The sequence below is a fragment of the Synchiropus splendidus genome, chromosome 3 (assembly GCF_027744825.2).
Source record: "Synchiropus splendidus isolate RoL2022-P1 chromosome 3, RoL_Sspl_1.0, whole genome shotgun sequence".
In the NCBI taxonomy this organism is placed as follows: domain Eukaryota; kingdom Metazoa; phylum Chordata; class Actinopteri; order Syngnathiformes; family Callionymidae; genus Synchiropus; species Synchiropus splendidus.
Window position 1 is genome coordinate 30,915,822 of NC_071336.1, and position 16,006 is coordinate 30,931,827.

General features: G+C 42.5%; 1 protein-coding gene across 3 annotated transcripts in view; it reads left to right on the forward strand.

Moving 5' to 3' along the window:
* The window catches only part of pou6f2 (POU class 6 homeobox 2), a 105,757-nt gene that overhangs the window by 47,117 nt on the left and 42,634 nt on the right, over nucleotides 1-16,006 (forward strand). For all 3 annotated transcript variants that reach the window (XM_053858473.1, XM_053858474.1, XM_053858475.1), the window contains one exon: nucleotides 11,845-12,122. In XM_053858473.1, coding sequence (XP_053714448.1) covers nucleotides 11,845-12,122 — 278 coding nt within the window. The remainder of the gene's footprint in view (nucleotides 1-11,844; nucleotides 12,123-16,006) is intronic.

Here is a 16,006-nt window from a genome sequence, read left to right on the forward strand (position 1 = left end):
TGATATGTGATGCCCTAGGAGAACGAGAATGTGTTGAGTTTTTATTTTGATTCATGCTATCACTGAGCTTGGACTCATATGAGAGCTAGCGGGAAGTGGATTGACACATCACTGTCCGATCATTTCAGTGGATTGGTTAAAACGGTCAGATGGTTTTATAATTTTAGAATATTTTAATACACCAAACGGTGCATCCCATCCCTTCATGTATTTGAACTGTGGGAGGACACAGGACTTCCCACCTGGAACCCACACAGATGCCAGTGTCTGAGGTCTGTCCAGGGGGTCGGACCACTTTCACTTCTACGACCTGAATTCAAGAAAAAGCCAAGCATTTGCAAGAATTTCATTGATGTCATTAATTATGATCTCAAATATTTAACCCAAAGTAGCCTCAATAAACTTCTTCACATACTCGTTCAGTTGAGGAATAAAATCCAAAAGAATGAGCTAAATAAGCAGCATTATTTAGATCTCCTGCCTCCTTTTCTACATCTGTATCTGTGGGTCTAATGTAAAGCAGCGTGTTATTAATGTGTATCTATTATAGGCTTAATAAAACAAGCAAATCAATGTGGCATTATGGTTAAATCAATAGTCTTTACACTCGCCACAGATGTTCTAATTTTGATCAATAGCCTGTGCAGCGAACGTTTCCTACTCCCACTGCTGCCTTGTGTACGGCTGTATGGATTTTCCTTGAGCTCGCGGAAAGAAAAACACGAGTGAAAAGAACAAACAGGAGAAAGGTTTTTGGGAGTCATTCGGGATCACGCAGAGGTCATTTTTAAAAGTGCCTCTCCAGTTCCCAGTCTGTGAAACCAAAGAGGCCACGGTGACTTTTGTCAGCAGATGCTGTGGAACCAAACTCCTCATGGGCGGAGACGTCTGAGCCGCGGCTAAAAGCTATCTGTGGTTACTAATTGCTGACCGCGTTCTCATTAGCTTAATTAATGGCTACTGTATCTGGGGGCCAGATTTGCGGGGGCTTTTATCAGTATCAGTGCCGCTTAAAAGGTCCCGCAGGACATCTAAGGAGCGTGTCGGTCCCACGGGTGCTATTCCAGGACCAAGTGCAGACACCTCACAGATGGATCCTGTGGCAGGATTACAGGGGACCTTGTTTGCAAGGAAATATCTGACTACGTATTAGAGGAGAAACATGGTGGATCAGATGACTCATAATTCGCTTAGACGCATGAAAACACAAACCAAGAGATTCATATATGAAAACAGATTTTATGTATGTTTTAAGTTGTCGTAGTTTTAGGTCTGCAACTCTAAGTGACACATTTTTGCGAGAATTTATGTCTTTTGGCCACTAAAAACAAAACAAAACAAGTGTTTTGATCACAATGTTTGTTTGGATATTGAGACATAATTAGGCAAATGTATAAGCCCATCGCTCACATTTGATGACCGTGTTTTAGTGCCGATAAATACTCTCTTGCAGGGTTGTTTGACCCCTATGACCCGATCATTCTACACACAATGACAAAAATTTTAAGACCAGCTTGCCTGCCATGATTCTTCGTTAGAACAATTAAAAAGACGCAGTTGAAGGAGACCAGTCCCTGCAATGAAACTGCATTTAATTCATTTAGTTAAACACTAAATACCAAAACCACCTCCAAAACCAGCACAATTCCAGACGAGATTTTCATTCCATTTACTTAAAATCCAAGACATTGCCTGGTGACTTTCTCGTAGAAGAGCGTATAGTTGCTTCCGCTTCTTTTTCATGTAGCATTTTATCATCAGTATTAAATGGACTATGCATTGTAACGCCATCACTGGAAACAGAAGAGAAATGCACTTGCTTGTGTCTCAAAGACAAAGTCGCCCAAGCCCCCTCCCCAAAGACGGTGGTGGGGGTTGTTCAGTGGGTTGTCTCACTGTGAAATTAGCTCTGCTGCTCTCATTTTCCGGTTGCAGTGAAATGGTTAAAAGACACAGATCAGCCAGTATGAAAATAGAACTGATTCAACAAAATAACTCCAACGCCCCGAACCCCCCCTCTTCTTTCCCTCCCCCATCTCATCCTCACCCCTCCTCAGCTCCGTCAGGCGCCTTGTCCACGTCCGAAGCTGCCGTGTAAGTTTCGGGGTGCATACATTTCTTTTGATGATATATTGTCCCGCTGCGGAATTTCATTTACTGCCGCTGCCCTTTGCTGAACCTGTTGCTAGTCAGTGAGCACGATAAGCGTATAAGTAGCATGCTACTTCATTCATCATACATCGCTCTGGCCTCTCAAATACTGCATCTCATATACGATTCAGGAAGAAACTACTAAAGCGGCACAAAAGGATCCCACCAGGATCAACGGAGGCTCCATTAAACACCATACACAACATGGCAGCGCTTGTTATCAAATACACATTTTCTTTTTGCATCTTATGAGCATTAGCAGGGAACATAGCAGCGAGAATGTGTAGAACACAATTCCATTTGCATTGTGTTTCCAATGCATGCGTTTCTGAATCTGTTTTCCCTCCTCGATCACAGTGGCGCCTCTGTGTTGTATTAAAGAGCATTAATAATCACAAGAGGCTCAGTGTCACTCAGAAGCCTCCACATCAGTGAGGCAGACACTGTTGTGCTGCCGGGCATGTTGTGCTGCGTGAAAGTGCTTACACGCTCCCTCAGACAAGCAAAGGGAATAATTAAAGACAGAAGATGGAGGCAGAAGAATGGAAAGCAAATCCCATTGTTTGGGCTTATTTCATCCCACTGAATTTCTTTTCACTTTCTTCTCCTGTTCCTGCCCAAATGCACTCTGGGTATGTGGCGCGCTATCAAAAGCATATGTACGGCACGGCAGAACAAAAGCCCTGTGATGTCCTCCTCATTCTCACGCTTGCTTTTGATTATTTTACAATTATTTTACATCTGCAGTGTCGGGATAATGGAGGACAGCCATTCTGGTTTTCCAAAATGCAAATATTTGGCATCACTTTCCAAAAAATATTTTGAAGACATCTACTTTTTCACCAGTCTGTTGACACTTGGAATATCAAACTTTGTTTTAAATCACCAACAACACTCTTCGTGTGTGGACTCTGCTGTCTTGGAAAGTCATGAATGTTTTGACTTTTAATACAGTATGCAATACAAAGTTTGTAGTGCATATTTATCTATCTATCTATCTATCTATCTATCTATCTATCTATTTATCTATCTATCTATCTATCAAACAATGTAAATAAAATAATAAAATAAATTAGGCTGCAGTGGAGAGAACACAGCATTGTGTCATTCATTGTTTCGTCTTCGACACAAACTTCTTGTCAGGAATTCATATTCAGAAATAAAATAGTTTGCTTCATTGGTTGATCAAGCTCCATTGCCATTGTCTTTACTGCCCATTGATGCTCCCTTTACATACAAAATTGCACCTGTGCTCACATGCTTCCATACGTTTTTTATGTTGGTATTGCTGTTCACCAATTTATTCACCAGGGGGAGCAGCCCACAGTCAAAAGTTTGAAAACGACAAACTGCACTGTGTAAAAAGTACTGATAATGTAGCTCTTGCACGAAAGACAAAAGAGAGGCAGCACTGTAGGAGGTGGTGGTCGGTGATGCCATTAAATATTTCGCCACTGGAGGTCGGAGAATTTCCGCCATTGTTATGCCTGCTTTGTTTCTCTTTAGAGCTATGTATCAGGTGGTAACAGCAACACTGCCCCCAATGCAGAGCACGGACAGACAACTCCGTCCGTATTAGGACCCGAAATGGGCCTTTAATCTTCAGCAGGTGGCATGAATAATTGCATTGACAGGAGTTGATCAGTTGTATTCTTTGTTTATTACGAGATTAAATTGAATAAAACCGTCCTGTTTGAGATGATTTATGGAGTTGATCCGAGCTACTCCACAGCTCAGCCCTCCACTCAGGTCCACAGCGGCCAATCGCCTAGCTGTTTCCTCAATGAGAGGCACAAGACTGTGTCACCTTTTGTGGCTGTCTGTTTCCTCATTGGTGGAATTAGCCACCTCACCTGTCAATGCAAAGGTTAGTTACTTTAATTTCAATTTAATTTGCATCCCCCACAAACCTTGTTGCTAGAGTGTAGAGCTTCTTTGAGCTATAACTTTTCATCTTTTTATTCTTTCTGTAAGGCCCTGAGCTTTGCTGTAACCCTGCTGATCCCAGTGAGGGGTCACTAGCTTCGTCCTTCAGCGCCTAGAAAGTGCAGGACCGCCTCCTCTCTGTCCTCCTCCTTAGCTTTAAAAAGAATGGTGGTACTGGCCAGACGGGGCGGGGGGGTTATTACAGCGTGTTCACAGTCCCATCATGTGTCGTCAGAGCAAAGCCAAGGCCCAGAGTAAAAGCCTCATGCAAAATTTATGTTCATGCGGCTGTTTCAGTGGGAGGGAAAATCAATATGGGGGGGCTGATGTTCGGAGATGACTGAGTGCTCTCTGACTGACAGTAAAAGCTCACAGAGAATGAGGGGCTACATTTACTGCTGGAGGAACGCAGTGGACGGGAGTCAGCGTAATAGTCCGCTTTGACTCAAATTTAAATCTTATCTGGGATTATGTCTGTCAGGAAATGGATCAAAAACAAGAGTCAGTGAAGAATTTCTCATCTGTTTTTGCTTTTTGTACTTGAACTCTCGACTTTGATCTATTTTATACCTAATGACGTCTTCAGCATGGTATAGTAAAAGTAGCAAGTAACTGGCTCCATTTAACCAAGCGAGGATAACAGTCTTAATGTCCAAAGAAGTGCCTGACATGAAACATGGCAGGAAAATGAAACATTGACCAAACGGGTGAATCAAAGTGTTTGTGAGTGACACAGCGGGCTTCGCCTGTGCCTCTGATCTGCTGCTGGAGCTACTGAGCAGCTGAAATATATATACATACATATGAAAGAGTCGGTACCGGAGTGTCAGAGCCGCAGGATTTTCTGTGGAGTAAACCACGACTCGTAGGGATCTGGTGATAATGCTTTTACTTTGTGATGCAAGGCAACATCAAGCTGCGTTGTACAATTCTCACTCTGGGGGAAGCATTTCAAAGAATCCAATCCTCTCCATGGAGATGTTACACACACAAGAAAATCCCTCAGCATTCGATAATGTTGCCCTTTTGGTATTGCTTACGCTCCGTTATCGATCGACAAAGTGTGGTCCGAGGTCCGCCGGGGCTCTTTAGAAATATTCCAGGGGGTCAATTGTGAATGAAGATCGCTATTAATGCCAGAACATTTTGGTTCAGAAGAATATTTGTTTAGCTAAAAACAGTTTTTTTCTGTGTCACACAGCTTTGTAATTTCTCATAAAATGTCATTTGTATGTTGTGCGTTCTGGGCTTCTGTCCTCCCACAGTCCAAAAGCAATCAGAATTGGGTTTAAATTGTCTGTAGATGTGTGTAGTGGTCAGTCTACAAGTGCCATACGATGACCAGCCCAGGGTTCCCAAGACCTCTCACCTTTTGTAGCTGGGATAGACTCCATTAACAGGGACCACCAATGGTAGCCCATGGTCGAAGAGTTATCTACAGTGTTGGAAAGATGACATGTCACCTCAACTGATGGGGTCAGTGTGAAAGAATCATATCCATCCATTTCAGAGTACCGTAATTTCTGGACAATAAAGCGCACCGGTAGCAAAAGAGATCTTGTTCATACATAAGCAGTGATGCTGTCTGCGACGTAGAAAGGTCACAGGTGCACCCGGCTTAAAATTGCATGAAGATCACTTCTAAACTACTTTGGAAAACGGACTCCAGCATGGAGACTGACCCATGAAACAAACTGGGCAATGTTCTGAACTTGAATCATCAACTCCTCACGTCCTTCACTGACAGTAAAGCACTCAAAAAGTGCTGTTTTGCCCACGTGTCCGAATTCCCGTCACTACAGCCGGTCTCAGCTGCTGCTTCTTGTCTCTGGTCCTCCAGGAGATCGGCTCTGTTGCTGAGCACTTTAAGGTCAATAAAACACCTGTGTTCATTGGTTTAATGTGACAAGGCTCACTATTTTGGCAGCTTGACGCTCTTTGATGCCTGTAAAAATCCATATATTAGTCGCTTCGTCATATAAGCCACAGGGTGCAGGCAGCGAGAAAAAAAGATTGAAAGATTCTTACTGAATCTGTTCTTCAATAAATAAAATAAATTTCCAAAGTAAATGGAAATTAACATTGTATGAAAACAAATTTGCAATTTTGTTCTTGTAATTTGTATTTTACTTATTTATTTCTTGTTGGAATTACAACATTAAAGATGAAATACTCTCATTGTTACCTTGGATTTAATGTTAGAAATGAGATACATTTAAATTATTTTATGTTGGAAACAAAGGGGACATAATTAAAAGAATAAAATAGTGACACTTGTAATTACTGTATTGTATTCATACAAAAGCTGAATTAAAAAAAAATGGGAAGTTATATATATATATTTGATGAAATAGAAAATGCCAATATGAATCCTTTGGTATAATAAATTTGCTCCTCACTCATACTTGAGTCAGATTATGTTCGATACGTCTTATAAGAACTCAATGTGTTGGTTCCTGGATTTGAGTTGCTTGGTCCTGGAGCTGAATATGACCTCTCTCTAACCTTGGTGTTCTAAGATGTAGAAGCAGCTCGAATAGTGATTTGTTTCTGACATCTTTGGATGGTTGTGGCACGTTATTCAAAGTGAATTAGAAGACTCTAAACCAGCAGTTTACAAAGTGCTACCTTCTCCCCTGCAGAGCAGAAGTGACCTTGTTCTCGCCACCTTCATAATGACCAGATCTGAGGGAGTCTAAATCTCTTTACCTCCAGTGCAGTAATTATCCGCGTGACTCACTGAAAAGGCAATCGAGAAGGTGCTTTATGGACTTCAGCCGTGGAACGTGCGGCGGAGCGGTAATGGGCAGCTTGTTTGTCTCCTCTCACCTCTCCGCTGGCAGCTGTGTTTAGACACCAGCAGTTCCTAAAATACCGACCCGGGTCACATCGGAGAACTTCATTAACTGCCGCTGATTAGCTGTTAATTTAGCGCCTTCTCAAATGATGCCAAAGACATTCTGCACGTCGTTGGGGATCATTTGAACCCTGCCCCGCTTTCTCGCTGAAATTATGTTCAGGAGAGCCGCGGCAGTAGTGACGCGCGTCTTAAACCATGTCTTTGTCATCAATAGACACCTTATTCAGTTCATCATGTGGCCTTCAGTACTTCATGGTAAAGACTTTTTTCTCTTCGTGTCTCATCCATAAAGATGGGGTGGTAAATGCATGTGATCGACGGACATCTTGACTTGGTTGTGTTTGAATAGCCATTTATTTGTGATGAATTCAGTGCCTCAGCACATTCTTCAGTTCATTTCTATAGTACTGACTTAATCAACTGTACTCCATAAAGAACATTAGATGGTCGTCCTCACAACTCAGGCGAGACTAGAGAACCCAGTGGTGATGGTCCAGTACATCATGTTTCACTTGCAAAATATATTTATGAACTGCATCTGGTCGAATACTGCAATTCTGGAGGGAATGAATTGCAATCCTAAATTTAAGTTGCCTACTTCATGACATGCTGTAGTCGATCACAGCTGAAAGACGCCAGTGGACCAATACACGTATAACCTAGCTGTAAACATGTAGTCAAGTACTTAATGCCAATATGTCTCATTTGATCACCACAAAGAACTAGCTGACATGCAAGCCAACTTTGGAGAGGCAGCATCATGTCACTTTAGACCTTTAGAATGACCTTGCTCAATGCTGTTTGAAAAATATTTGTTTGAGGCTGAGGAATCAATTTGTCTAGCGTTTACCCCAAATAGCAAATACCATATGGGCAATAAAGGCTTATACCATCTTATTGCAGTTTGTGTCGTATCATGTCTCAGGATCTGAAGTTAGCAGTTAGCCTTGACTGGTGGTTGGAATGCGTTTCACAGTGGTAGTACTATGATAATTCATCATGTATACTAATATAAATGGCCAGATTTCATTACACAGCTTGAAATGTAGGTTTGTGTCAGAGCCCTGTGGACATTGTCTGAGGAAAGGGAAACCAGACAACGATTGACTGACCAGATGGTGACCTATAGATAAGACATATTTGTCCGATCTGTCTACTGCTTGTCTTTTCCTTAGGGTTGTCAATTGGCAATTTTCTATTTATTGGGTTAGCGTAATATATTTTCTATTGTTTCTATTTAATTTTAATTTGAATTTTTTTACAGGAGGTTCAGATTGTTATAACAAACATGGCTGGTAACAAGAGACTGCGTCTCCTCCACCACACCCTCCTCACACAGGAAGCGAAAATAGCGATTCGTCTGACGAATGGGCCTGCTTTGACCTAGCCTCCCGACCTCTGACAATCAGTCTTGTGTCGTCCTCCGGTACTTCAGGAGCCGGGTTGGGACAGTCAAGATAATGCTTGATTTTTTTACCTCACCGGTGCTCCGAAGAGCTCTGAGACTATGTTGTGTCTAAAAGCAATACACTGCTGTAGGTCTACAGTTGCGTGGCTGGGTGAATTTATGTCAGAAGAACAGAACAAAATTCTTCAACATTTGTTAGGCTGTTAATTTAGTTTAAACCAGTGATCAGTTGAGAAGTATTTTTGTTTTGTTGTAATGCTTAATACTTGTACATGTGTTTCATTAGTTGTGCTTTTTTTCTGTGCAAAACTTAATCTAAACATAAATTCATATTTTCCCCAGATGTCAGATTTCCAACTGGTGCCCAGGCTCATTATTTGGTTATTCAATGTTTTAGATTGACTGGCCCCACAAAACCTCTCAAAAAACAAACATATCACTAGCTGGCAGGTGCTCGAAAACTGACTGTACACAGTGTACAAACAGAGCACAAGCTTGACTATCAGTGTGCCATCGTGTTCGTTGTTAGCAAAAAGATTCAGAGACATAAAGTGCCACTTACTGCAGGACTGCCATGTGTACTCCTTGTTTTTTAGTTATCTAAAGTTTTGTCACCCCCGAAAACACTCTTCAGATAACACTCTTCAGTGACAATGTCGGATTTGTTACTCGATGACAAGCTAGCTTCTTAAAGTCGAGGGGTTCGGAACACGGGTGACATCATCATCGCAGCCAAAAGCTTTAGCTAGAACCAAGACACGTCACATTCATTCTCTGCATGACTATTATAGTTTACGTCGAAGTTTGCGTTGCACGTTGATACCTTAGATGTACATTTCAATCACTTGTTTCGCCTTCCTCAGCTTTTTTTTGAGTGGAGTGTCTCATAAAAGAAACCCCATCCTCTCCTTTGCAATGTTGTGCAAGAGTAGTAAGATTTGTCTCCCCCTGCGCCTCAACATGCACCGCTAAAGTCCATGAGAAAATAGTTGTGATGTGACGCCTTGGGAGTGAGACGTCAAGTTGTGGCCATATCTGCTATCAAAAACACCAGAGCTGTATTTTTTCATCTTCGGTGATGACTTGTACATGGTGTTATTCAAGAGAAGGATCTAGTTTTGTACTCAGTTTACCTGAGGAGTGCACCTTACACGTCATTTCCCTTGACTCAGACTTTATCATAGAAAGTGAGGAGCCTCTTGTTCTTGACCTCTGGGTAAGTAAGCTGACGCTTCATTGCAGTTGCAGTATGAGTGAATATAAAGCACAACAAAGAGACAGTGGGAGATATAATGAGCTCCACAGAACCCCGGCACTCTTCCACCCTCACTCCATCATGAGTGAAGCTCTCGTCCTCGGCCCCGTGTCTGCTGGAGAAAAGAGCGCAAACAATTAGTCGAGACAAGCTGTTAGGATTATGTGTTCAACCAAAGCCGCGGTTTAAAGAATGGCTTCAAAACGGCAGTTGGCCAGTTAGAGATGAAGGGAGGGTCAGTGGTCCTGACAGCCTTAACAAGATGACAGAATTTATAAAGCACTGCTGTTAAAGCATATAGTTACCTGCGGTGTAGCCCTTATAATAAGGCCACATGGGGCTTCTTCCATATTCCCTCTGTATTTGTTTTCTTTTGCCTCATATTCTTTTGTTGTTCCTCTTGTTCCTCAGCGTAACGTCGGCGCTGGAGGAAATTCTCCGATCGTCTTTGATCTTGGCCTGTTTCGATAATTTCTTTGACAAAAAAATCCTCATTGAAGAACCCCATTCTTCCCTTTTATTAAGCAGCGCTCCGCATTTTTGTTGTCGTGAAGTTGCAGAGCCTTGTCAGGGTTCCGTCGAAGGCTCCAGGACTCACTTGCCGTTAACGCTGAAGATATATAATTCATGACGCCGCTGTGAGATAGGTGTCAATGTGTCAGGAGGCAGAAGGAATCTAAGTGTACTGTTTACTGGTCCAGAGATGCTGGATTTCCTTTGCTGGGGAAAAGAGACGGGTCCTCATCAAATGTTCATCTGTGCCGGTCCTGAAGTCCTAGTGGCCGCAGTAATCAAAGACTCGTCTGGCCTGATGTTTTATTCATATTTTATGAGACAACTGTACTTCAATTATTTAGCGGCATTGATTCTGAATGTATACACACTTGTCTATGCCTGTGATCACAAGAGCTCGCCGGCAACGTCAATAAATGCTCACAAAAGCTCACGCTTTGCACATTGTGTGGTAAAGTGCTGAAATCCAATTCAGAACTTATTCGAAACACTTGAAGATTCAAATGTAACAGTTTTTATTTGGTGTCCCGAGAATCAACTTATCATCCGTTCATTTGTAGCTATTGATCCTGTAAGAATGCTCAGTGCGTAATAATCTGCATGTGATCATTTCAGTCTGAAAGCAAGCACTTTTGCGATACAAATTTTTGGCAAGCAAAACGTTTTTAGCTCTACTTTACAACACCTGTCAAACTCAAAAAAAAAAACTTTAAATGCAGTCTTTAAGTCACAGACCCAATGCAACATTGGTTGCTATTTTAGAAGCCAATTTTAGCATCTCTGTAGTTTCAAAATAAACACATTGCCTTCCTTCATCTACCACCCCCAAGAAACATTTGTGTGTCCCTTCTTGAAGCAAAAAATATCAGGGTTTCCAGCCACACTGTATAGTTAATATGGCCGCCTTGACCACTGTCACGTCACAACAGTAATGATGGAAATGTTAGCACAGCATCTTCAGCACCTCTTTCGATAAAATGAGCTGCAAAGGAGCCTGGAAAACAATATATAAACATGCTCTTGAAAATACAATGTGTCAGCTGTGTTGATTTAGCCCCCACTGTGGTATGTAGCATATGAAAATTGACCTGGTTTCATAATGATTTCCAGCCAACATCTCCCTCAACTGAGGTGTTAGAACTCTCCACAGAGGGTTTCTGAGACATGCCAGAAGGACACTGAAGGTGTGAGCTATTACGCCATTCATTTTATAATGTAACGCTTCAGTTCTTTGTGGTGCTGCGCCGTATGCTCCAGTCTTAAGTGCTCTGTTCTTTTTTTAACAGCATAAAAATTTAGCACCATTTAAATGTTGAAATGAGGTTCTAATGGCGGGCAGTTATTGGATCCAATTAGTTAATGGCTTTATTTCAGAAGTCATCCACTGAAGATGGATGTCTCCATCCTTTGAGATTTCACGCCATTAAGCCAAATATTCTGACGTTCTCCTGAGTGAGAATGAAGACTTTTGGCTCCAGAGAGAATAATCATATCAGTCAGGTTTGATAGCTTCGTCCTCCAACTATCGAAATTAAATTTCCGTCATGCATGGGAAGAACCCCGGAGGACCTTGTTGTGACACCGTGCAATTTACATCTGTCTCTCACCAATCAGCTGCCACATCTGTATACATGCGTTTCTGTCCGAGGTGTGTTGGATCATCTGGAGGTGTCATGCAGTTCCTGTGTGTTTGTGGTGAAATAAAAACGCATGGTGTCGCCTGGTCCGCAGCTACCTCGTCACTGAACTCCCAGCTCCAGCACCTGCAGCAGCTCCAGCAGATGCAGCAGCACCATCACCACCAGCAGCAGCAGCAGCACCACCAACAGAACCAGCTGTCGTCCCAGCATCACATGACTTCGCCCAGCCAGCAGCAGTCGTCCGTCCCGTCGCCAGGTTCCGCCTGCTCTTCTACGTCCGGACACCCACAACAGTCGCCGCCTCACCGACCGAACCAGTCTCCGGCCCGGAGCCTCCCCTCACCTGTCACCCCGCCCATGCCCATGCCGGTGAGTTCCTCTTGATCCGATTTCATGCCACTGATAGAAATGAGTCGATGTGTCGGTGCTGTTTCCTGTCTGGGATTAAGTGTACTGTATATATCGTGTATTATTGTATAGTAAGTATGGTCTTTAGCTTGACCTTCCAAGCCCAACTTCTCCAGCGTCTTACCTACGTCCGAAAGTATTATTTTTTATTATTATATTCAGTTACACTCTTCCCGTTAATCTCCACTCTTCTTCCTGCTCAACCTCCTTTTTAGTCACCTGGTGTGTCCATCCATCTCCGGCCCTCCGTCTGTCCGGCTGTCACAGTGTAACGATAATAACCTATTTTATATCCCTGTGGTTTCATTTCGAGTGGATTCTGGCTGGGGTCGCCTTACTGTCCCCGGTCGCATTCATCAGCGTCAGGACCTTATTGGGTTGTGGCGCAACCTTCTTTATGGCTAAGATGAGTTGGGCTATTTGTTTCCCCCTCCCCACCCGCAGCCCTTTCCCGCTCTGTCATGGACTAGCGAGACTCGGCCGAAAAAAAAAAAAGGTCGTCTGAATTTAATGGGCTCCAAAAGCTGCTTCACAGGGTCATCCAGACCCACGTTTTCTTAGCTAATAATAGTGCTGCCAATAATGATCGTTGTAATTACCAAATCACTTTTTTTCAGATACATCAATATGAAATCATGGTTACGTGTAAACAACCTCAATCACATCATATAATCGATATTGCTTATTTATTTGCTTCTTTTGTGGGTTTCTTCCCGTCACCTTGCTTTCTGCTCACAGTCAAAACAATGTTTTTATTATTTTTCAATTCAAATAATAAACACATTTAACAAATACAAATAAATAAAAAAATAAAAAGGGAACTTGATGCCACATAGGTTTGAGTGTGTGTATGTGTGTGTGTGTGTGTGTGGGTGCCCATGTATCATCCCCTCTGTCCCCCCAAGAAAATAAATGAGTGAACCATTAGTGCAGCAATGCTTTCTGGGTAAAGGCAGTGCTCGTTGTAGTGTACCTCCAGATCTCAGGGAATTTATAGAGGGTGTGATTGTGATAAATCCACTACGACTGCAGAAACATTGTCCAAATCCACAACTCCTTTTTAGCATGTCGGTGCAAAATTTACTTACCAGAACAGGTATTTCTTTTAGCCTGAAAGACTAACTTAGGCTAAAATATTTTTTATTTATAACCAACTTATTTAACTCCATGCTCAGTCAGGTCATGAAAAATATAAATATTTGTCTAGTCGCTGAACTTTCAATGGCTGTTGCATTTTAGCTTCCTCAAAATATCCCCTTTGATATGTTTCGTTTGAATAACTGCCGAATAGAAATGAGGTTTAAGTTTGTCTTGTGCAGAAGTTTGTCGGACCAAGTTAGGGAGAACAGATGGTTTGGACACGTGTAGAGGAGAGACGGTGTTGGAGATGAAGAAGATAACCAAAGAAGCAAGGACCCTGTGAGTTTTAAACATGATGGCGTGATGAGAGGATGGAAGAGTTAGGTTAAAGGTGGAGGGGTCTTGCTGTGGTGACACCTCAGCTGAAAGAAGAAGAAGAAGACACCTGAACCGGGCACAAACTCTTTTCAATTCTAAAAGTAATATGTTAACAGTTTTCAGTATAGAGACGTCATTCAGAGAGGCTTCTTTAGAGTTCATTTATTTTAGGTTAAAATGGAGGTGTCGCTCTCAAATTTGCAAAACAGAGTTCAAACCAAAAAGGTTCATGCCAAAGACCCTTCTGAATGACACTTTGAAACCTTTCCATTAAGCGCTCACTCGCCATAGAGAGGATTATTTCAGTCCTGACCTGACTTAGAACCCGTGTTTGGATAGAAAGTGCCTTCTTTAGCCAAACTGATTATGGCGACTGAGGGGGCAGGCAAAGAGGCCACATCAAGTGTCATTAGGATATTGGCTCATCAAATAGGATTATGAAACGTGTGTTCCGAGCAGCGTGGACCTAAGAGGTTTACTTTCTTTGGGTTTGGGCCCCGGTGGAGGGTCTCACCCAAGGACAGGCCGGCACCTTGCAGCCCAATAGGATGAAAGACTTGCTTTAGCTCCCACGGCTGAGATCAATGATTAGATTTTCCATTTCAGAATGAGCAGTTTTACCATCGCAAGGGAGCCTTTTCGATGTTTCCCGTGGTCCAATATCCCGCAATAATTACCATAATGCAATTTGCATTGCCTAGACAGCGCCCTCAGACTCACCCAGCTGTTACCAGCAATTGCTGAAAATAAAAGCTTGGCCCTGGCAGGAACAGATCCTCATTATGTTCCAAGTAATGGCTGGTCTTAATTCCGTCCTCGAGAGAAGGGTGAGATATTTTTGTAAACTGAGCAAATCCCGAATATTAATGACGTCCCTGGTGTTTTCACCGCCTGTCACTTCAGTTCTTGAGACAAAGTTCATTATTCAGCTGGATATCATTAGAAGACAAATCCCAGCCGGATTGGCCTTTTTTTTTTTAAGAGTTCTAGTCATGGAGTGGGATGATGGTGCGTTACGTTATTTTCATGAGTATCGCAACAGAGTAGTGGTGAGTACTACTTGGTCTTCCTTTGCTAGGATGGGTTTCCTCTCACCATCTACTCAACACATAGAGGTTGGTTCATTACTCTATATTGACCACAGGAGTGAGGGTCTGTTGTGGGCTTGACGCCTGTCCCTCGTGTACCCCACTTCTCATCCCTGGGAGATGAGATAAGCGCGTGAAAGAATATGAACGAATAATGAATTCTCTATGCTGGTGTTTTTTAAAGTGTTTATTTGGTTCTCTGTGGTTATCAACCTCGCAGTCACTCATGTGAAACTTAAATCTCTCGAGTTTTTGGGGAAAAAAGTCACTTTCCAAAATTTTCACATTTCATTCCGTTTATATTACTGTGTTGTGCTCGTATTTACTTCTAAATTATAGTTTTCCTTAGATGCTATATATATATGTTCATCGCAATTATGGAAAACATTTAAGGAGTTATTGAAGGATTGTTATGGAAGCATAAATGATACAATAATAATAAAATTTTCTATTTCAGTATTGACTTTTTTTTTATTTGCATAAGATAAATTGAATGTTGCTGGGTACTCAGGGTCCTCCCCGGCACTTTAGCTCTATATAGGCCCCCTACGCTGGGATTTCACCCCCTATGCTGGGAAAAACCCATCACAGAGGGAGCTTTGAACTCTGTCAGTGCTCCCTAACTGTCAGTCATGTAGGACTCCGCCTTTTAAGGCGGGGCATTAAGGTGGACCTTGAAGGATGCACAGCTTTTGTGTTCCCAGATGCCAAACTTGCTGCCTTCAACCCCTCATGGGAGACACGAAAAAACCTGGGGGGAACTCTGGATCTTATAATTCTTATAATTATTGGTTTAACACACAGAAAAAAATCTATGAAGCACAAACACACTCTTTATTAATTATTCATTTGATTATGGAATAGGTGCCTGGGGTGTTTTTTTTTTGTTATCAGGGCTCCCCAGCGCCCTCTATAGACGGAGCCGTGTGGCTGGCTGCTCTCCCTGCAGCAGCTATAATACAGTGAGTGGAGTGGACGCGCCACCACTGTGATGACAAATAGACTGGCAGAGATGATGAAATTTGCTTAAGTGTGTTAATGTGCTGATCGTGGGAGCTCGCGGGTTTTTGCCGGGAGTTGATTGATTAGAGCCGCGGGTTTTCTCCACGCCCGGAGAGCTCAGGGATTTGACGGGAGGGAAAAGGCGCTCGCCAAGTCTGTTACACCGGAATTGATCTTAATTAGATCTGAAAGACCTGCCACAGCAGAATGGTCGCGGCGATTAAAATGAAAAACAGGAGAAATTACTGATCAAATTAATCATAATGTCGGGCTACAGCTGTAGGTCTGGTGTAATTT